General features: G+C 37.3%; 1 protein-coding gene across 1 annotated transcript in view; it reads right to left on the minus strand.

The window, feature by feature from the left end:
- The window catches only part of ATF2 (activating transcription factor 2), a 77,556-nt gene that overhangs the window by 52,267 nt on the left and 758 nt on the right, over positions 1-24,531 (minus strand). Inside the window, 3 exon segments of the mRNA XM_005857605.2 lie at positions 1,440-1,509; positions 3,642-3,716; positions 11,915-12,005. Of these exon segments, the coding sequence (XP_005857667.2) occupies positions 1,440-1,509; positions 3,642-3,673 (102 nt within the window). The 5' untranslated portion in view covers positions 3,674-3,716; positions 11,915-12,005.

Below are 24,531 nucleotides of genomic sequence, written 5' to 3' on the forward strand. Positions count from 1 at the left end.
CCTTTGAAACACTTCTTCTACCTGACTTCTAGGACACAATTTTCTTGTTTGCTGCTTCTCAGCTTTCTATCCTACATCCTCCCTCTCCTCCTCTTTCTGACTTCTAAATACACAGTGCCTTAAAACTTAATTCTTCCCTTTTTCTCTATCTATACTATTTAAATATGGAAGATAAGCAAATATGGAAATTACAGGTTATTAGACAAAATGTATTACAAACCTTGACAATGTAAAAAACAAATTATCAGACACCAAGAAATGAAAGAAGAGGTAGGAGGAAGTATGAATGTTAACTCCTTTCACAATAGAGAGTCTAAAAACAATTCTAACTCCTTAATATTTTCCTTTTTATAATATTAGAAAGGTCTTTTAAGAAACAATCTCTTATGATATACATACACATATATATTCTTCTATTAGCAATAGGTTTCCTTTTGTTCTGCTGAATTTAAGCAAATTTAAATAATACTTTTTATTAAAAAATGGCATGTGTATTAGTAAAGAATCAATCATGAGATAACAACAATTCTTACTATTTTAAGAAAAGAATAGGAGAACGAATAAGGGCTTGTTTGAGACTGAGTTTCTAAGAATAATTCCTGGAACAACATAGCAAAACTGGCTCTAGCAACATACTGTGTTTACTATAATCCAGAGTATTATAGAATCATGTTGTGTCTGTTCAATCCACTCCAGCAAAATGGATGACTTGAGTAATACCACCTCTTTGTCCATTTAACTCAGTACCAAGTCCAAGAAGTAAATGTGATATACCAGAATAAAACACTTTCACACTTATTTTTTATTTATAATTTATCTATTTAAGTAGTCTGTAATTTCACTACACATTGAATTTATTCTTTAATTCTTTAGTACATGTAGTTATTTTAAGATTAGAATAATTATAATAGCATAAGTTAATAATTTAATAGCCTGTTACAAAACACTGAAGTATTTCTGAAACAACACTAAGTATTATTTCCTGAAAATGCTTCCACACATGCGTATTAAAGATGTTAGCTTTAAGAACATTAACACATTAGTAATACTCTCAGGTAAATATTAGCTAATTTCATAAGAGTTTAGCAAATAAAATAATTTTCATATATGATAATGTACATCTAATTTCCAATTAGGCAGTTTACAGTGATTTTCAACCAATAATGGTCAAATGAAAATACTTTTAAACCCTATATTTTGTCCAGGTTTTCATCTTTCCGTTATAAGACATAACCTTTTTTCAATATTAGATTGAATTTTTTAAAACTCAGATAATGCTACTGAGAAAAAGAATTCCTTCCCCAAATTATTCTGGGTTATTTTAACTCCAAAACTGTATAAAACATTGTAAGAGAATCCTTTTAATGACAACATATACTGTCATCAGTGTTTTAACAAATATAAATACACAAAATGATTTAAAGTAATTTATATATTACCTGGCCACATCCAGGGGCAGTGCATAGAAAGGGTTTGTCATCACTCATATTCCACAGGTCCTTGTATTGCCTATAGTAAAACATTAAGAGATGGTTAATGTTTTACAGTACAGATTTTTAATTCAAAAATAATTTAAAATGTAATATTTTTTATTTTCACTAAGTTTGTTACCTTTTCTATCCAGATGTGAAATGATACACTTTAGTGACATTCTAACCCTATCTTCTATCTTATTATGAGTAGACAACTATATGTAAACATGCAGATTTTATACTATAGAAGAAAAAGATAGGGCCCCTGCCTAGATGGCTCCATTCGCACACCAAAAAGGATGGGGATCTGATTCCACGTAAGGGCACAGGTTGTGGGTTTGATCCCTGGTCAGGGTTGGGTACGGGAGGCAACCGCTGGATGTTTCTCCCTCTTCTCTCTCTCTCCCTTCCTCTCTCTAAAATCAATAAACATATCCCTGAATGAGGATTAAAAAAAAAGGGGTGGGGGTAGGAACCCTGATCTATCAGGCTAAATGTTACCTGTTAAATAGTAAAGTGCAGAAAGAATTAAATACTACAGCTAGAAAATCACCACTTTAACCCTTAATAAAATAATAGATCTAGGCCAGCGGTAGGCAAACTGTGGCTCGCGAGCCACATGTGGCTCTTTGGCCCCTTGAGTGTGGCTCTTCCACAAAATACCACGTGCAGGCGCGCACGTACAGAGCGATTGAAACTTCATGGCCCATGTGCAGAAATCGGTATTTTGTGGAAGAGCCACACTCAAGGGGCCAATCTAGGCAACTATCATCAATGTCTGGTAAAACCATTTTGAAAAAAAGTGATGGGAACTTTATAATGGCTGAATTGGGCTGATAGCACCTAAACTTACTGGTCAGTCTTAAATTAACATCACTAAAAATGGGACAAAAAAAATTACATGTTTCCTGATATGATGTAATAGAAAACACATGAAATACTCTTAGGAGTAAAAAAGTCAAACTTAACGTAATTAAGCCTCTGTAGATACAGCTATAGGAAATACAGGTGATAGAAAAACATGTTGAACAACACTACCAGGTTGTAATTAGCTAAATTCTATAGGACAAACTACCCAGTCTCATCAATCAATATTAATAAAAGAGTAATATGCTAATTAGACCAGACGTTTCCGGACAAAGCCGCAGTGACTGCGAGGGCCGGCAGTGGCAGCAGCAGCGGGGTGATGGGGGCAGTGCCTTCCCCTGATAGGCCTGGTCGCCTGCCGCAGAGGGAGGCCACACTGCGGCTTAGGCCCACTCCTCACGGGGAGCGGGACTAAGCTGTCAGTAGGACATCCCCTGAGGGCTCCCGGACTGTGAGAGGCTGAGGGACCCCTCACACCTAGTGTATGAATTTTCATGCACCGAGCCTCTAGTAGATAAATAACAGGGAACAAAAGAGAGTAGGAAATAGAGGGAATTGTTTTAGGTTAAAAGAGGTTTAATAAACATACTAACAAAATGTAATACGGTGACTTTTTTGGGTCCTGATTTGAACAAAACAACTACAAAAAGACATTTTTGAGTCAAGATTATTTCCTACTTTTAGATTTAGACTTAAAGTTTCCAATTATGCCTTCTATCAACTTGTAGGCTTTTGTTTTGCATTCTTTCTAGAAATTATATATAACAAGTGTATTTGATGCAACGAAAAATTCTGGCCTTTTCAATACTAGCTTGTTAACTCTTCACAGCAATGCTTTCCAAAGCATTTCTGGTAGGAATGGCAATAGCTATTATAGAAAAAATGTAAACAAATTTGCCAAACAAATTTGGGAAATGCTGGAGTACTTTTTTTGGTACGACTTCTCAGAGCCATCAACATGTTCAAGTGAAATGATTAAAGGAGCACCTAGAATATTTTTTTCCACATCCATTTGCTATTTGAACCATTTTTTACAAATTATCTCATGGGACCATTATTATTTGTAATCATTTTAAGAGAAATCAGAACCCTAAAATATGTTTATGTTTACCATAGTTAAGTGCATTTAGATGCTCTATTTAATAATTTAAAAACAATAGTATATTCAACTAAACAACACACTAGATAAGTGTTTTCTTATTAATGGAAAAACACCAAAACATTTATCTAGAAACAACCTATGAAAAATTTTATACTCTAAAATATTAAAATGGGTAAAAATATCAAATATTGCATACATACCTGGCAGAATTTACACGTAACTTGAATTTCATAAGTTGAACAACTTATCACGTCCTTTTTTTCATTGCAAGGATACTGAACAAAACAAAACAAAAAAAACCCAAGTGGTTTTTCACTCTTAATAGTACTTAAAGATTTCTTGAAACACTGTAGAAAAAATAATACTCAAATGATGACACTGTTACTATCATCCAAAAATCCAGTCACTTTTAAGAATCTTTACAATACAGTACTACTTTTTAAATATGAATACCACCCATGTAAATAACTTTAACATTTATATACTACTAAATATATATAAGACATATATTAATATATCAAACTCCACCACAAAGAGAGTAAAAGAGAAAGAAACATTTCATTTGACCTTTACAGCTGTGGTTAAAGAGTAGCCTTTAAAAGGGTGAAAAGCCTGACTTCTGAAGTCTGATGAGGAAGATGAGAGCTAGTATTTCAAAGTATTTTAAAAGGCTTTTAATTTTTTAAAATGTAGTTCATGGTGGTGAGGTTCTCAGCCTAATCCATCAAAATCTATCTGTCTCATAATGTATTTGATCTATATAAGCAGTTCTCACTTCCATAACTTTATAACTTACTTATTTGATATTGCTTTAGGACAAGTGACTTATTGAAACTATCCAGGTCAGTGGTCCATTAAAACTCTGCTAATACTAGTTCATCTTGCATTCACTGAAATTCCATCTAGTAGGTGAACAGAGTAACTATATATGCTTATTTAAATAAGCCAATGGTACAGAAAGAAAAACTTTATTTTTCATTAATTTTGCTTTTATAATTGTGGTAACAAGAATGTCTTGCTCAGAAACAGTGGATGATTCTTGTAAGAAAATCTGCAAATAGTCACAGTTCTAAGCCTGGAGTCAAGAGTGATGTGGTATAGGAGATAGCAAAAAGAAAATTTTTTCCCTGGCCCCAGGCAAAACTTCTATCTGGTAAGATTCAATTTCTTCTTTCACATCCATCTTTACCATGCTGTCTGTGAGAAGAGGGAAAAGAACACTAGAATAAGCCAAAGGAAACCTATAAAAGTTATGCTCTGTCATTACCAGTAGAATGTGGGCTCAGTGAAGGCAAAGAACTTATGTTTGGGTTAACTACCTAAAACAGTGACTAGCTCATAACATTTACTCATAAAATATAAGGAATGAATACATAGCTGTATGACATGAACAAGACAAATAAGTTTAGTTCACTTTATTACTATATTGCTTTGAAAAACCAAAACAATATTTAAACTTAGTTAAGTTCCAGAAGCATTTAAACATCTTATATATGCCAAAACACAAAAATTTTAGAAAAAACACAACAGTGCTTACATGCGAGAACCTTTTAGTCTAGCAGAAGAAAGAAAAATACAGAAATCTAATTTAAATTCCTTTGGTAAGAATGAGAGTTAAAATACTGTAAGAATATAGAGGTAGTGCAGGGACCACTCTGATAGTTCTAGAAATGCCTTCTGAGAGATTGAACCCTTGGTACATTTCTCTCTCATCCTTTCCACCCCCCTACCACAACTGGCCCCTTTCTCTAAAAAAGAAGTTCCTTACCTACATATCAGCCTTTTTCCTAGACACCCAATAAAAATTCCAGTTCCTTATTACTATTTTTCTACTTAACAAGTAGTGTACAGAAAGGTCCCATTCCTCAACATCCACACCAACAGTATATATTATTTTTAACACTTTTTTTAGATTAGTAAAAAACAAAACAAACAAAAAACCACCTAATTTTCAAGTTGCATATCTTGACATGGTAATAAGGTTGAACTTTTTCATACATGTAAAATGGTTATCTGTGAAATGCTTCCTTTGCTGATTACTAAAAATAAAATGTTAGAACAAAATTCTCTTTTTTGAATATATATCAGAGGCTCTTTCTTATGATATAGATTTCTGATCATGTACCTCCACTGTGTTCCTTATGTGGTCTTAACTAGTCAATCTATAAAAGTGGTCCCCAAAAGTGAAATAACTTACTCCAGGTAAAAAATGAGACAAGAACCTTTCAACTGCTATACTGCGCCTACCCACAGGTAAGCCCGGCTCCACTAAGCATATCAGCTATTATACCTTGCTATTCTATGCCTACCAATTCTACCAAAATTTTATGTAAACCACCATTAAAAAAATAGTATAAAGGACCCTCTTGTGACTTAAAGACTCAGTTGTATAACTCTACATCAATTAAAATCACACATAATATAAAATGCCAATAAGAATTTAGTAAAGAAGAACACTGTAAGGAAAGATGAACAGAAGAAAATGGGAGAAATTAACTGGCAAACCATTTCTTATAACTTAAAATGAATATAACTTAAAATTAATATGAAAGCCAAGCCTCCAGGGGGAAAAAGTGGTGTCTTCATAGGAGGCAGCTTAGGCAATTGAGGGAGAGTCCAGTACAGAGTGTTACAGCCTGGGCAAGGCAAGCAAGGTGTCCATGGGTGGGAAGAGGGTTTGGACCTGAGGGGAGTCTGAGTTGGCTGAGGAAAGTGTATGGAGGGGGTATGTATACTGATGTGGGATGTCAATACCCAAGTAGGGTGAGGAGGCATCCACATGAGGTAAGGAATAGGGTTGGGACCATTCCAGCAAAAGATATCAAGGCCCAAGCAGAGGATATCTACTGGGTAAGGAGGAGAGGACCTGTTAACAACAGGTAATTCATTATATACAGGAATTGACTGAAAAAGTAACTATTATCAAGGATGTAGTAGGTGAAGGTAAATTCACATTGTGGGTGAAGATAATTATACATAATGAACCTTTGTATGAGCTAAGATTTGGTATGAACTCATGACTTTCCACCTATATATATAAAAGCCTAAGCGACCATTACGACTGAACAACTGGAATGACTGGTCAACCAGTAGCTATGATGCACACTGACCACCAGGGGGCAGAAGCTCAATGCAGGAGCTGCCCTCTGGTGGTCAGTGCGCTCCCACAGCCAACCTCCCGCGGTCCCTCTCCCCAGTCAGCCAACCTCCTGTGGTCCCTCCCCAGGCAGACTGGCCAACCTTCCGGGTCCCTGCACCTGGCCAGCAGGCCCTGATCAGCTCTGATCACTGGCCAGGCCTAGGGACGCCACCCGTGCATAAATCCGTGTACCAGGCCTCTAGTATAGATATAAAAATACAGGAATATAGATGACAATGCATATATTTCCCTAGCTGTGCCCTCTGAGAGGGTCTCGGAACATGGATACCCCTTTAGCAATAAGACCACTTAGCACCCAGATGTTGATGTCTAGATACCATTCTCCACCGAAAGGAACTTTAAAATTTGGCAGATCTCAGGGCTGGGGCAGGGAAAGTACAGGATAGGCTTTGAGTATCTTGAGCCAGAAAGTAAAGAAGGACTTACATATGAATTTAGTCAGAAAGTGGCCAAATCCAGGACAATTTGAGAATCAAAATAAATAATGGCATTAATGGCTCAAATCATGAATAAAATAGGATCCCATTAATCCATGCTGATATAAAAAAATAAACTGAAAGTTTGACAAGACAGAATATTTATATTCTCTCTACCACCCTATAAAATACATTTTAATTATTTAAGCCGAGGGTAATTTATAGTATAAAAATCTGACAAACATCACTTTACTCAAGTATCCAAATTCACACTAGAAATAGGGGAAATCAATACCATGTGCCTTGATAAGATGCAGTAAGAAGGATATATTATCGCTTCCATGATAGTCACATCAAAGATACATTAAATGAATTTAGTCATGAAAAAGTGTTATACAACTCTAAAGTGAGGTAAACTCTTCAAAATAACTGGCCTATAATCTCCAAAAGTCATCGAAGTCAAGGAAAGTTTGAGGAACTGTTTCATATTGAAAAAGACCAATGAGACATAACAACTAACTGCAATGTGAGATTCCAGCTGAATCTTTTTGCTATAAATATAAAAGATATTGGAATAAATGGCAAAACTTAAATGTGATGTGCAAATTAGATGGTAGTAATATATTAATTTCTTGATTTTCATGGTTATATTGTGATTTTTGTAGGAGAATGTTTTATTATAGAAAACAAAGTTTGGGTGGGATGATGAGCCATCATGCTGGCAACTTACTTTTAAAAGATTCTGAACTTTAAAAAAATTTCAAAAAGGAACTTAAATTTTTAAAAATTTAAATTAAGAAAAATTTATAGTTTACATTGTATATAAATAATATGCACTAGAATAATTCACTATACAACCATTATATAATTAGTAGGTAATTTTTAGCAGTAGTTATATGAGAAAAATACTGTAAAGCATATGGATTCTCTAACAATTCTCTGCTTGTTTCTGGTTTATAACTTTCATGTTATGAGATACCAAAGAATAGAAAAATTGTATTCTGTACTGCAAGGTTAAGAGCAAACAGAATAATACTGTAATAGAAGAATTTCTATATCTGAATAAAATCTCAAGGGGTGATATTAGACAATTATTTGTCCAAAAGGATAGCTTCCTTTAAAAAAATATGAGATGTGCACTAAAGCTGTTAGATGATCCTTTAGGCTGCAGTATTAATATCCCCATGCCATTTTTGAATTCTGTCATTCAAATAATTCAGCTGACAAAAATATTTGCTCTTTAACATTTCTATTAAAAACAAATAAAAAGGAAACTAATTCACTTTTTAGAAAATAATGTGAGTAAATAATCTTAAAAAAAAAATAGGAGACAATTTCTGGTGACTAACTTCAGAAATCTTTATGTTCTAAAATGTGAATTTAGCCCTAGCTGGTTTGGCTCTGTGATAGACCGATGGCCTGCGGACTGAAGGGTCCTGGGTTTGCTTCCAATCAAGGGCTCCACTCCCCAGAAGGGGGCGTTCAGGAGGCAGCAGATCAATGATTCTCTCTCATCACTGATGTTTCTATCTCTCTTTCCCCTTTCCCTTCCTCTATGAAACCAATAAAAAAACATATTTAAAAAATGTGAATTTAACTGATTTTCTAGTTGGTTATAGAACTATAATTGTTGTTAACCTCTTACCTTTAAATATATTTCAAAGCAGATTTCTAAAATAAGAATAATACTAAATGGCCCTAACTGGTTTGGCTCAGCAGATAGAGCATCGGCCTGCGGACTGAAGGGTCCCGGGTTCGATTCCGGTCAAGGGCATGTACCTGGGTTGCAGGCACATCCCCAATAGGGGGCGTGCAAGAGGCAGCTGAATCGATGTTTCTCTCTCATCGATGTTTCTAACTCTGTATCCCTCTCCCTTCCTCTCTGTAAAAAATCAATAAAATATATATTTAAAAAAAAAGAATAATACTAAATGTTTAATACAATATACATCATTCCCAAACATTTCTAATACAAATAATTTATGAAATTTATTTGGAAAACATCTGAATGTCTATTGTATACCCAATACCATATTAAGAATAAGAAATATATATAGTCCTCGCTCTCAAAATCAGCTTAGTGAGAAAGACAAACAAGTGAAAATAATACACATAATTATAAAGATATACACAGACACTAAGGGAACATAGGGAAATAAGGAGTATACTGGAGCAGTCATCTTCCTCAGCACCCACAGTGCCCTTAGAGATTGCTCAGTAAAGGGCAATCCTATATATCCATGCTCCTGACATACCAGGCTCAGGTGAAGCAGGGGAGACACCTGGCCAAGTTAAGCCAATCAGATTACCTCTTCAAGAAATTTATAAAAGAAAAACAAAATCAGCCAAACAGAGGTGGGCACCAGAGATTCAAAATCATACTCAGGACTGGTGGATATTTTCTGTCAGGTTCACACTGATCATACTCCAGAATGGAGTAGACACTGAAAATGAGATGAGAAACAGTTCAGCTAGTATGAAGGATCATAGTTTCTTTGATGCCTAACTATGCTTATGATTGGGTCATGATAGAGTCTTCTCTATCCTGAGTGTGAAGCTCCTTTTATTTTTCTTAACCTGAATTTATCTGATTTTCTATCCCCTAACTAAGACAGTACCTGGCCACGCCTAGAAAAAGAGTTTGGGAAGACTACTGAAGGAAACAATGTCTGAGCTTAGTCTTCTCAATGAAAGAGGCATCAGCCAGTTAGAGATGATGTTTTGGCAGAGGAAACACCATGTAGAAAGCACAATAAAGCAGAATACACTGAAGGATCTCTAAGAACTTCTGATGGTTGACGTGTAGAAACATAGGTTGAAGGGAAGAGCGGTAATGCCAGAGAGGGAACACAACCTGAAGGGCCTTTAATGCCTTGGCAAGGAGTTTCAATTCTATACTTATCTCCCCATCCCACCTCCACTCTGAGGTTATAAACTAGGGCCCTATGTCAAAATGTTCAGCTAAGAAAGTTTTTCACATTTTTAATTGGTTGGGTGGGGGTGGGAGAGAGGGAAGAAGAATAAGCAACAGAGCCCTGACTGGGGAGCTCAGTTGGTTAGAGCATCATTCTAATACACGAAGGCTGCGGGCTCGATCTCTGGTCAGGACACATACAAGAAGCAACCAAATGGATGCATATATAAATGGAACGATAAACTGATGTTTCTCTCTATCCCCCTTCCTCTCTCTCTCTCTAAATATCAATAAGTAAATAAAAATAAAAAAAACCTACAGAGACCATATGTAGTCCCCATAAAGCCTAACATATTTAGTATGTGGCCCTTTAAAGATAAAGCTTGCTTAACCCTGCTGTAAAAAAGTGAAAAGATTTAAAGCAGGTGAATTAGATAATGAAAGGGGCATATTGGTAAGATCACTAATGTAAGTGTGAAGGCTTGATTAGAGAGGGCAATACTATACAGAAGAAAACCAGTGCAATCTACTGCTAACCTCAGGAAAGAGAATAATGGTCTAAAGTTAAGCAGCAGCCATCAAAATGAGAGAAAAGGACCTGCTTATGAAAAAATGCTCTTAAGATAAAACCTCATATCCTTACATTGTTTCCAGACCCTTGCATGAACTGCCTTCTTCCTCCTACCTCCTATCCCAATCTTATGCTTCCTCTTCATCTCTTGGCTCTACTTATGGAGGCTTTTAATCAGCTCTCTCCCTCAGCCTCATTTCCCACTCACCTATCCCTTTCATAGTTAACACTACTCACCTCTGATAGTCCTCCATCTACTCTCTCCCCAACCTGAAATACAGATCTCTCATTTACTTAGTCATTTAGTCAATAAATATTTATTGAGTGGGTGCAGGAGGGTAGGAATTGTGCTAGATTCCAGAGTACAATGATACAGACACAGTACCTGTCCTCATACAATTTACATTTTATGGAAATAGTTCTAACCAAATCAGTAGACTTGAACATTTAAGTTAGACAGGTAGCTCAAAATTATTTAATGTAGATATCAGTGTATAAGAAAAAATTATTGAGTGTTGCCACCCTTTTCTCCTTATACCTGCTGAAAATTTTTTACTTTTTCAAATACATATGTACATTTAAATTATTTTCTAAATTTTTATCAAAATTAGAGTAAATGTACATTTACATACAGATTTTCTTTTGATCTGAATCTCCAGATTCAGATACAACAGCATATGCCAGTTTGCTTGTGTATCTTGATATGTCTTACAAAGTCTATCACCAGGCCAAACTGAAAGATTCTGTATGCTGGACCACATGTATTAAATCAGTATTTTCTTTCCATTTTTAGAAGCTACATCCCCAAATTATAAATGGCTTGAGACCAGAACTCATTGTACTTTTTATCTTTTAACATCAGCACACCGCGGCTATGACAGAGATGTTTAATAAAGGTAAATGTTTGAATATATAACATCCTATTAAATGTTTCTGATCATGGTACTAAACTTAGCTGATATAATTTAAGCCAAAAGCAAATAACTTTGACATTTTAGTTAGCTGTACAGCCTTAGAGTGGGTGAAATATTTTTGAAATGTAGAAAATGTGTCACGGATTAATTCCTGTTACTATCCTTATGAAATGTTAGGAGAATTGGGACTTTCATATTAGGACCCTGTACTATATAGAAGGCTCCCTAATCAGAAAGGTTTAAGAGCCTCAGGGTTAAACAAAATTAAACACTTCAATGTAAGTATTCAGTGTGCTGCTATGCATAGTAGCTCTAAAAGGACAATTCAAATTTGCTGCACCTCAGAATTTTTTTATTACTAGAATTTTTTTATCAATATGGTAGAACACCAGCATTCTGAGGACTACCATCTGGAAACATCTGTTGAATTCAGTAATATTTGAGAGACAATCACAAAATAAAAAGCCACTTTTGCACTAAAACTTTAAAATCTCTTACCTTTCTAGTTGGTGGGCCATGAGCTTTGGTCACTCTGCTGCCAGGAATCTCCCAGTTCTAGGCAGGTAAGCAGTGCTTCTCAGGTTTCCTTCTAAGAGACAGAAAAGAGTGAACTCATTACTCTGTGAGATCTAAAGAAAATGCCTCATAAAGTTCAACTCCATTCACTATATTTTTAAAATGTGTATTTTATTGTACATTTTAACATGCATGTGAATTTTGCCTTCCATGCTATTATTTTTATATAAAAATTAGGGTTCCCTCCAAAGTCTTCAATGCTCCAGGAAGATATTTATCTTGTGGCCTCCATGACGCCAGGTACACTGCCACTTATGAGAGTACTAGTGACCCGATGCACGAAATTCATGCACATTAAAAGGGAATTAACTAGAGGAAATATTTTAATATTGCTATTTGCCCTTTCTCTATAATAGAAGTGTCAGAGATAAAAGAAATTTAGTAAAATGTATATGAAAATCCTCCTCCTGTCGGAGTCTGAGGTGCGCCACGGGAACCAGAGTCAAGTCCCCGCCCACCCGTGTGTGCCTCGAAATCGTGTGAGACCCAGACCCAGCTGGCCCCACCCCCATGGGGCTAGATCAGCCATGGGCAACCTACGGCCCGCGGGCCGGATCCGGCCCGTTTGAAATGAATAAAACTAAAAAAAAAAAGACCGTACCCTTTTATGTAATGATGTTTACTTTGAATTTATATTAGTTCACACAAACACTCCATCTATGCTTTTGTTCCGGCCCTCCGGTCCAGTTTAAGAACCCATTGTGGCCCTCGAGTCAAAAAGTTTGCCCACCCCTGGGCTCGATCCAGACCAGGCCGGCCTCACCCTGTCAAGTCCCACTGGGTGGGGGTGTGTGGCCTCAGGTCGCCTGGCCTGGTGCTGGGGCAGGGTGTGTGGCCTGAGGTCCCCCAGCCCAGGCCTGGAGGCGTGCCTTGAGGTCCCCCATCAAGCCCTGCCAGGTGGGGGCGCGGCCTGAGGTCCCCCAGCCTGACACTGGGGCGGGGGGCGCAGTCTGAGGTCCCCTTTCAAGCCCCACCAGGCGGGGGGCGCAGCCTCAGGTCCCCTGCCCTGGCCCAGCACCACACAGCCTCAGGTCCCTGCTGATTGCTCATTAAGGCTCATTACAGGAACTCAGCCTCCACTGTGGGTGCAGCCATCTTGTGTTATGGGATCCTCTGCCTCTGCTGTGGGCACAGCCATCTTGTTACAGAGTGATGGTAAATTTGCATATTCCCTCTTTGTTTGATAGGATTAAGTTTTATGGATGGAAGTATGGCAATGGAATCTTGGTGACAGGAGAAAAATGAAGCATCCTATCCTATATAATAAAAGGCTAATATGCCAACTTCCTGCGTCTTCTCCCCCTGGGCAGCCCGGCCGATGACCCTGATAGGTGCAGGCTGGCTGGACCCCACCTGTGTACGAATGCACTAGGCCTCTAGTTTTACCATAATAGAAGGAAGAATGGCTGGACCCCACCTGTGTACGAATTTGTGCACTAGGCCTCTAGTTTTACCATAATAGAAGGAAGAGGTAGTCATAGACGACAGGTGAAATGGGAGTACTAAATCTGATTAGTTCAGATTATAGTGTTTCTTCTGTCATTGCTACCAACACTGACAGAAGAAACAACATCCATGGGACCTAGTTTATGTGATTCTTATTTGGAAAACAGCTTGACTTTTGTATACCTGAATCAAAATTAGGTTCAGCTGTGAGTGACAGAAAACTCAAAATAACAATGGCTTAAATGATTCTGAAGTTTATTTCTATCATATAAACACAGGCAGTCCAGAACTGTGATCATTAGTAGTCTAGGCTCTTTCTATTTTGTTCTTTTGTTCTTAACATGTAACTGCTCAAGGTATAGTCATTACATCAGACAACAAGAAGGAGAATAAGGAGATAAGCAATAGCCTCCCTTTAGGGAAATTTTTCAGAAATCTCACAGGAAACTTCTATTTACCTTCCATAGGCTAGAACTTAATCACATGGCCACAGCTAGCAGGAAATCTGGGAAATATATATTTTTTATTTCACCATATGCTCAGCTAATAAGGAAAAATATGAGTATTAGTGGACAATTAGTGTTTCATTCTAAAATGTGAGATGGCTGGATACCTGTAGAGCTGCCTTAGCAGTCTACTGAAGGGAGCTTTCAAAAGCAGAAAGTCCTGCCCAGTGATCAAGGAACAAGACCAATGTCCACAAGGACTACTCTAAATATGCAAGGCCAATCTGTCAGTGACAGAGGGGAAAATAAGAAGACCACAATAACAATGTTAGAGAGTAAAGAAACAATCTATATAGTTGTACTTTAGGAGGGTAAACTCATTCAAGCAGTCCACAAAACACAGTATTATTCAGGACCATTATGCAAGCATGGGAGTGCCCAAGGTGAGATTGGGTAAGAACTTGGCAGAAAGCTCAGTTACAAAATGCATTAGGGAAAGGCAGTGAACTCAGAAGCAAGATGTTAAAAGGGAAAGTAGACTTTCCTCTGCCATTATTAGGTCAGGTATGAACTTCAGAGATTTCCCTATTGTACACTGTTGGAAAGAGGGTTGTACTTTACCTTGAATAAAGTTGGCTGAAATAGCCTTAGTATGTTTAAACCTGATGCAAATACCAGAAACAAGGAAGACTCTTGTTTCTACTCTATCCTGACTACCGTGTACGTGTTTCTTATATTTGGATATAACTAAACTGTGGATAAGGGGTAGGATCTCTGCTGAAGGGGGCAAACACTGCTAATGGCAAGGCAAGTATTCTGGAAAAAGGTAGATACTGTGCCAAGAAATAGGGCACAAAAGGTAGTTTGAGAAAGGAATTTTCTTGGACATGGACTCAGAGGAGTCTAACATACTCAAAGGCAATCTTGGTTGGAAGAGAGAAGTTGGCTTCTGGCCTTGTGAGAGGATGGGAGCTAGGCAAAAGGGGGACACTCTCTCCAGGCAGCAGTGTTCAAACAGGTGTATATAAGACTTTCCAAAAGACATCTGAACACGTTTTAAGAAAATCAATTCCAGTATCTTCAACTTCCCTATGTTTGCTTTCCTAAAAATGATCTGCCTACTTTCCTTAAGTCTTCAGTCTTCCACACTGCAAAAGAAACCCATCTCTCTCTCTCTCAGATCAAAGCTTATTACAATACATTGCCCCAGGTTGTAAAATCCTCCAGGGAACAAAAGATAATTTAAGATGTCTTAAAGCCTCCATTAACCAAGGTACCATTAAACCTCAGACTTGTCTTTTCCTGTTTTACAAATATTTTTGTTAAAACAAAGCATGGCTCTAAGAATACTGTTTTGCCCTATATTTAGGAATGTTCTGAATTCTGATATATTGCATAGTGTAATGACTGTAACAATAAAAAACACTCTCATTTAATGATTTCCATTCTCACAATATTCTCCAAAAATGAATTGTCCTGACAGAGCGCTCCAAGAGAACAAAACAAAGGGGAAATCGGTAAGAAACTTTGAAAAGTTTAATTTACATTTGTTGCAGAGACAATAAGATGATCAATAATTACTTTAAAATATTAAAATACACTAGATTCAAGTAAAATTGTTAGAAGTGTAAATTAAATAAAACTTCAATAAGAAAAAGGAACAACAAAGTTTCCAACTGTTTTGCCAGGCAGTCAAGTCAAGGTTCAGTGGATGAGAGTCGACCTATGAACCTGGAGGTCACGGTTCGATTCCTAGTCGGGGCACATGCCCAGTTTGCAGGCTTGATACCCAGTAGGAGGCAGCCAGTCAATGATTCTTTCTCATCATTGATGTTTCTCTCTTTCTCTCTCTCCCTTTCCCTTCCTCTCTGAAATCAATAAAAATATTTTTAAAAAGATGAATTCAAGTTTTTTTAAGTGAACATATCAAGACTTTATTGTCACATAATAAAACAAAACATGCAACTTAGATCACTTGGCTCTTACTTTCCCAGTTCAAAATATATACATATCTTAATAGGCAGCATTCTCTTAGATCTGCAGTTAGGCTCAACTCATTCAAGCCTCAACACAATCTTCTTTGTAGTTTCAGCCTTTTTGCAGAAAACTGGCTTAGTCTGCCCACCTCAGCCACTCTGCTTCCTGTCATAATGCCACTTTGCCTGCACATACAGAGAATCCTTGCCCTTCTTGTACTGTATGACTTTGTAGGGTTGCTTGCCACACTTACAGAAAGTATTGATGGGGTGTTAGGAACTTCACAATGTTTGCAAGAGTGCTATCGGCATGGAAAGTGAAGTTTGTTTTTTAAAATCAATAATAGTATCAAATCACCCTGGAAACTGGGTACTTACAAAATAGTGGTATCAATATCTAGAAAAGCCAGAAATTATACTTTTCTCAACTTTTAAAATCAAATTTCTTTTAAGGTGCATATGAGTGTAGTTGGTAGAAAGGTCCCCCAAAGATGCCCGCACCTAAATTCCTGGAAACTGTGAATAGGTTATGTTACATGGCAAAATGGACTTTGCAGATGTAAAAAGATTACAGATCCTAAAATAACATTACCTGAGTTATCTATCCAGGGGGCCCAATCTAATTACATGAGCAGAGAACTTTCTCCCTCTGGAATCAGTGATTCAGCAGCCGCAGTCACAGAGTACAAGTGTGTGAGGGACCTGATCTGCCATTACTGAAGGGGGGCAGCAAAGACCAGCCCTGGCTGGCAGTCAGCAAGAAAGGAGAGACCTCAGTCCTACAACTGCATTCAGCCAACAATCTGAATGAACCTTGAAGTGAATTCTTCCCCAGAGACTGCAAAAAAGAAATGCAGCTCTGACAACACATTGATTTTGGCTTTGTAAGACCCTAAGCTAAGGTGCCCAGGAGGATAAGCTTGTGTCCCAAGGCTTCAAGGGCATCACCATCTTACAGACAGAGTTTTCTCTGTGCTATTATTTCCTTACTAGAGGCCCAGTGCACGAATTCGTGCACCACTGGGCTCCATCAGCCTGGCCTGTGGGATGGGACCGAAATCGGCTCTCTGATATTCCCCCCGAGGAGTCCCAGATTGCGAGAGGGCGCAGGCCAGGCCAAGGGACCCCACCAGTACACGATCGAGGAGGGGAAGGGATGCGGGAGGTTGGCTGGCCGAGGAGGGACCATGGGAGGGCTTCAGAGCGTGTCCAGCCCATCTCACTCAGTCCCGATCGGCTGGACTCCAGCAGCAAGCTAACCTACCAGTTGGAGCATCTGCTCCCTGGTGGTCAGTGGATGTCACAGCGACTGGTCAATGGTCTGTTCGCCCCCTGGTGGTCATTGCATGTCATAGCGAGTGGTTGAGCAGCCTTAGCATATTATGCTTTGATTGGCTGAACGGACGACTGGATGACCGGACACTTAGCATATTAGGCTTTTATCATATAGGATATCTTGGTCAAGCACCACAAAAATGCATGAATTAATCCTAGAGTTCACTTTGGAAACAACAAAATAACAAACTTTAAACTAAGAGTTTGAAAACCTGCAGCTATGAGCTGGAAGGAATTCATTCCCTTTTCAATATTTCTATTATTAGGAAAATTTTAAATAGTATGATTTCACTGCAATCCTCTCTATTAAAAAACAATATACCAGTTTCAGGGTTGCCAAAAAGAATAAGTGAAATATATGTAAAATAGTACAGTGCATGGTACTCATACATTATCCAGTAAGTTTATTAGAAGTTTCACTGCATTTTATTTTGACTTTAAGTGTACATTTTCCTAATGCTTAATTAATCCTACGCTTACTGCCTTCTTTATTTTTAAAGCTAGAAACTGAGACCTACATGTGTAGTTTAACTTTTAGAAGATTTTTACAGTAACCTCTAACCCAAACGTTATTTGGTACATAACGTTTAGTTCATCAATGTAATTAAATCAAACTCCTGAGATATAAGAAAAATATAAGCCCAGCTTTAACAGGGAAAGCAGCAGTTTTTAATTTTTCCCCAATCACAGTAGACATGACAGATGTCCTTCACACATATCACAACTCCCATGAGTATACTAAAGTTCTGATGAAATTCCTCAAAGTTAATGGGACACATAAAGAGTATCACAGACTTTTCTCAATATTGTATTCATGAAAGTACATTATTAATATCTGAATAGTGATGTCAGCCCCATATCTCAAAATATTCTTTAATAAAAATCATAAGTCCAATTTAAATTTCATTTTTAAAGTGAGTTTTGATTATTCACAGACCTCTAATCACTAGGTAAGGTAAGGCAAATGAGTCTAAAATTTTTATAGTTTAAAATTACAACAGATCATTAGAAATATATAAATACAAAGAACTTACAGACTAATGGTTATGAATATGAACAGTGCTAATCCAAGTTTTTACTAGTAACATTTTAGATTTGGTAATTGTATCTATTATCTCTCTATATAAAAGGCTAAGCGATCATCCGACCGTCTGATTGGCCGGTAGGTATGATGCGCACTGACTACTAGGGGGCAGATGTTCAACGCGGGAGCTGCTAAGCTGCAGTGACTTAGCAGCGGTGGTTCTTGGGTGACACACCCCAGAACCAGAGAGGGAGCCTGATTCTGGGGTGTGTCACCCGAGAACCGTCCTCTTGCAATTCAGGACCTGTTGGGGGATGTCGGAGAGCTGGTTTCGGCCTGATGCCTGCAGGCCAGGTCAAGGGACCCCACCTGACGGAGGGACCATGCTCACTCCGCAGATGCTGTGCAGGGACCTCAGGAAGTTGGCTCCAGGACATGTCCAGCCCATCTCACTCAGTCCCGCCCCGCTGGCCCACCTTCATTTCAATGCGCACGAATCCGTGCACTGGGGCACTAGTATAAAATATAAAATAATGTCCAATAAATTATTTTTGTTGAAGGTAGATATATAAAATGTACTTATCTATCATTGTTTTTGTTTTCTTACTAAAAACCTCTTTTGTAAAAGTAAAAAGAAAACAAATTCATAGCTCCCCAAGTATTACAACAATTCATAGTTGTCACTGCTATTAAAAGTACGTACGTAATTTCTTAGTACGAAGAAGACACAAATAAGATAGGGTATGAATTATGCACAATGCCCATTACAACAATGGTAAGCTCACCTCTCTCGATTCCTCTCAAAGTATGTCAAAATTCAAGGAAGTGAAAGAGATATTACTACAGAAATAACCATCAATTAAACACCTGTATTTCAACAATCATTAAAAACCTTCCTTAACAATGATAAAAGACACCAGTGACTTTTGACACTGGTTAAGAACTAATGATGTAGTTATATTAGTTGAATAGTTAGTAAAGAATTCAAAAGAACATTAGAAATGCGGTACTTTAATTTAATCATCTCTTCCACTATAGTGGGAAAGAAATGGAAGGTCTCTCTGAAATGTTTGTAAGTGGGGTTGGTAGAACAGAAAATATAAGAATTGGATTTTATGGCCCTAACCGGTTTGGCTTAGTGGATAGAGCATTGGCCTGCGGACTGAAGGGTCCCAGGTTTGATTCCGGTCAAGGGCATGTACCTCGGTTGCAGGCACATCCCCAGTGGAGGGTGTGCAGGAGGCAGCTGATCGATGGTTCCCTCTCATCGATGTTTCTAACTCTCTATCCCTCTCCCTTCCTCTCTGTTAAAAAATCAATAAAATATAAAAAAAAGAATTGGATTTTATGGAAATCATAAATAATTCCTTATCACAAAATAGATATGCTATACTGCATGTGTTTTATAAAGAAAAGGCTGATTTGGGGTGAAGGGGTGTATATGAAACAAAAATGATGATAGCCTCTCACATGGATTTACAAAAATGCTAAGGTGGTAAATTCTACCACAAATTATAAATTCCTAGGGAAACCAACTATATTGCCAAATCTACCAAATAGATGGTTGATGTCTGCCTTCAAGTCACACCACACATGTGCCAGGAGGGGCTGTGATACATTATTATTATGTTTGCATGAACTTTAACAATAATAATTACCACAGCACATACTGAATACTCATTAAGTTTCTGACAGTGTTTCAAACATTGTATATACATTAATTATTTCAATTATCACAACAAGCTAGAAGTTATATATTGTTATTCTTAAGGATAAGGAATCAGGCACAGAGAAATTATTTGCTCAAGGTGACACAAACAATAAGTGGTAGAACCATGACAACCTGGCTCCTAATAACTTCCCTGAGACACTGATTACATACTTACTATGTACCAGAAAATGATATGGAGGAAGCAATAACTCAATTTGGCTATATAATATGCATATTCTTTATTTCAAAGGTTACCTATGTGGAAATGTCATTATGAATTTTAATAGCTCATAAATCTACGTATAGTTCATAAAGTATTATATTAAAACAAACTAGACATTATATAGGACATGCCAAATATAATCTATGTAAAACTGCATAAAATTTAAGAATTATTATTAGACTGTCAAAAATTTTAGTAATCTTTAAGAAAAAGTCAGTGAAATGACCGAAAATATGAAATATATCTGTTCCAGCACATAGATCACTGGTAGACAAATAACTAGAGATTGATATGGTCAACTAAATCAATCTGCTAAGTAATGCAACTTATTCCCATTAATAATTCCTAATTAAGTAATTGTTTGTTAATAAGCACAACTGTAAAGTTGGTGAAATTACAACAAAACTGATGCATTCATATTCTGATGGTGTAAATTTGTTCAAATGTTTGGGGAAGCAAAAAATTAGCAACTGGGGAAACATTTATATCCTCTGACCTAGTCATCTCATTTGAAAATAGTATCCAATGGAAACAATTCAAAATAAGTACATGCACAGAGATGCTCAATTCACTGTTAAAGTAGGCAAAAAGTGAAGATAATTATTTTCCTATTGGGCATTTAAAATTGAGGACTTTTTAACTGTCATTTGGTAAATGTCATGTAATCATTAAATATTATAAAATGTAGATAATATGGGGAAATGTTAATGATATAAAAGTAAAAGAAAACTAAATTCTGTATTATAATTCTGTAAAAACTATAACATACATGCACAAATTAGAAGGCAACAAAAATAATAAAAAAAGGCCTGGCTGGTGTGGCTCAATTGTTAGAGCACTGGTAGGAGAACCACTGAAGGGTCAAGGGCACACACTTTGGTTGCATGTTCAATCCCCAACTCTGGTCCAGTGAGGGAGGCAACCAATCCATGTGTCTCTCTCACATCGATGTTTCTGTCTTTCCCTTTCTCTCCCTCCTCCTTCCATCCCCTCCCTCACCCTCTCTCTACCACTCTCTCTCTAAAAAAAAAAAAAAATCAATGGGAAAAATATCCTCGGGTGAAGATTAACAAAAAAATAAAATGAAAATGATTATTTGTTAATAGGGCAAAATTGGAGTTGATTTCTAGTAACATTCTAACAAATGTTCAATAAATAAAAGGAAACACAGAAGTCCAAACAGTAGAATTAAAAAAACCCCACAAAGCTATAAAACTGAAATAGCAAAGGTTTAGGTGCAGTTACATCAGTGGTTCTCAACCTTCCTAATGCCACAACCCTTGAATACAGTTCCTCATGTTGTGGTGACCCCAATTTCATAGTTACAAATTGAACATAATTAAAGCATTGTGATTAATCACAAAAACAATATGTAATTATATATGTGTTTTCCAATGGTGTTAGGCGATCCCTGTGAAAGGGTCGTTTGACCCTCAAAGGGGTCGCGACCCACAGGTTGAGAACCGATGAGTTAGAGGAACTAAAGAACATTTAGGGAACATATTTATTAGTTAATTATACATGAAGGTAATCATATACTACCAAAATAGCCAAAATGCACTTGGTATTTTGCCAAATAGCTTTTGCTAATTATTATCATTCCTACCCTATCTTTCCCCATTAATCTTATTGAGAATCTCTGTGGTAATAACCTACTACTAGTATTGAGAGTGTTTTCTATTCCTTAGAAAACTAAATACTGATATCAGTCTTAGATACCAAGAAAGAAAAAATGGTTTGAGAACCACTATTTTTAAGATACAGAATACAGACATGGGTGACTAGGCCTTGCCCCCAAAACATTCTACTTATTTACATTTTTTTCTTGTTACAAAAAGTTTTTAATCACTTTACTACCACTGCAAAATGCCAAGAAAAAAACAGCATACTAAATGTACTTAAAAATGTAAATAAAGATAACAGTTTTAAGGTTGTTAAAAAGAATAAATGAAAATAGTATATATGTATATATAATTATATGATATATATTTATAATATATGCAAAACAATTCCAATTATTGCTGACTTAAAGATCCACAAACTCCCTTAAATTTCTATTCCAAAATACAAAAATTTAGGTAGAAAAAAATGTAGATGATTTCTTAAGAATTAAAACTAGTTTTTTAATTTATTTTATTATCTTGGAATTGTGATTGTTACACTTTGCATGCCTAGATATTATCTTCCATTAAAGTGTTTTCAAGTTTGTTTTGTCAGGCAATCAATTTACTTGTGGATCAACCTGATCTAATTGAGGTTTGTTTCTAAAATTTTAGGAAAGTCTAGAATAGCCTTTACTCTAGGGCAGTGGTCGGCAAACTCATTAGTCAACAGAGCCAAATATCAACAGTACAACGATTGAAATTTCTTTTGAGAGCCAAATTTTTTAAACTTAAACTATATAGGTAGGTACATTGTTATTAACTTAATTAGGGTACTCCTAAGGCTTAGGAAGAGCCGCACTCAAGGGGCCAAAGAGCCGCATGTGGCTCGCGAGCCACAGTTTGCCGACCACGGAGCTAGGAAAATGCTAGTTTTAAGTAGTAGGCATTTGATGCATAGCATATAACTTTTTAGTATTCATATAGCTTCTAAACCCTGAAGTAAAATACTAATAAAAAGTATGCCTGCAAAATATTAAAGAGCTGACATAATAACCACCTCTACAGGTTCTCAACCTGTGTGTTTCAAACAATGAAAATACATCCTGCATATCAGATATTTACATTACGATTCATAACAGTAGCAAAATTACAGTTATGAAGTAGCAACGAAAATAATTTTATGCTTGGGGGTCATCACATGAGGAACTGTATTAAAGGGTCGCGGCATCAGGAAGTTTGAGAACCACTGGAAACATGAAACAGCCCAGTCGGTGTGGTTCAGTGGTTGAGCACTGACCTATGAACCAGGTCACCGTTAGATTCCCAGTCTGTGCACATGCCAGGGGTGCAGGCTTGATCCCCAGTGGGGGGCATGCAGGAGAAGCCCATCAATGGTTCTCTCCCATCATTGATGTTTCTATCTCCCTCTCCCTCTCCCTTCCTCTCTAAAATCAATAAAAATATATTAAAAAAACGACAACACTTGAAACCAATACTCCCAAGTAAAAAAGTAAATGCAGGAATTTCTGGAATGCATGTTTATGTACCTTAAAAACACACATGCAAACGACTCTTTCTGAAAACTCCTTCCTTACTTGTCAGTAAATACTAACACCTAAATTCGAAATTATCACAATATTGTATTTTAAATAATTAAAAACTTAATGGCAGTAGCATCTTCTCAAAGCAAGCTTAAACATGTTTTAGGAAAGCGACATACACACCATAAATTTGGAAGATTCTCATAATTACTTTATAAAGACTGGGCCTCTTAACTGTAATTCAATTGGTGGCCTTGAAGATGCATGAACTTTCTTGACTCTGTTTCTTGATCCTCTATTTTTTAACATACTTTACATCAGTGTTCCTGCAATTTTGATAAAAATGTTTGCAATGGATTCATCAGTCAGTGTAACACATTTAATTAAGAGATATAATTGCTACTGTAGGTGTCTTTCAGGGCACTTAACCCCATAGGATTGACTTTTTAACAAGCTTCTCACCTTCACAGCTTTGGTACAAAAGGCCAAGGATACAGGGTTAAAGATTATGCCTAGAAAGGCTATTGCTGACAAAGCCAGTGATTATGAATTTCTTCCAATAGGACATGTGCTCAGAGGAAGAGTTTTTGTTCTCATTTCAAATATATACATTAAATTCGTGCGTTGTTACGGTTTCCATGATTTAAAATTCCTAAGAAATTGTAGCTTTCACATTATAATTTAAGGATGAGTCCATAGGCCTAACATCCATCAGGAGTAATCCCTTTTACTCCATCATATGCACTTCAGTGTTGCTCTTGGCTTCACCAGTTTTAAGACTCCCCATTAAACGCGCACAATTTCACACCACATGAGGGCACACAAATAGTCCCCAGCTCCTACACCCTCTCCTCCTTCTAGGGTCGGTTCAACGAGCGAACACAGCACACACACTCACACACACTCACTCACACATACACACACTCACACTCACACACACACGGTTCTGGTCCCTAGGGCTTCAATACAAAACACAGGTTATTTCCCAACAGAAGCTCCGCAGTCAGGGAGGTGAAATGTGGGGGGTGGGGGGGGAATACAAACACTCGGTTCTGGTCCCTAGGGCTTCAATACAAAACACAGGTTATTTCCCAACAGAAGCTCCGCAGTCAGGGAGGTGAAATGTGGGGGGTGGGGGGGGAATACAATAATCAATACGCACCCACACCTCAGCCCCGCCCCGCCGGGAAGAAGTGGGGGTGGGGGTGGGGGTGGCGGGAGTGTGGGGGGGCA

Source organism: Myotis brandtii, unplaced genomic scaffold (genome assembly GCF_000412655.1).
Source record: "Myotis brandtii unplaced genomic scaffold, ASM41265v1 scaffold112, whole genome shotgun sequence".
Taxonomy (NCBI): Eukaryota; Metazoa; Chordata; class Mammalia; order Chiroptera; family Vespertilionidae; genus Myotis; species Myotis brandtii.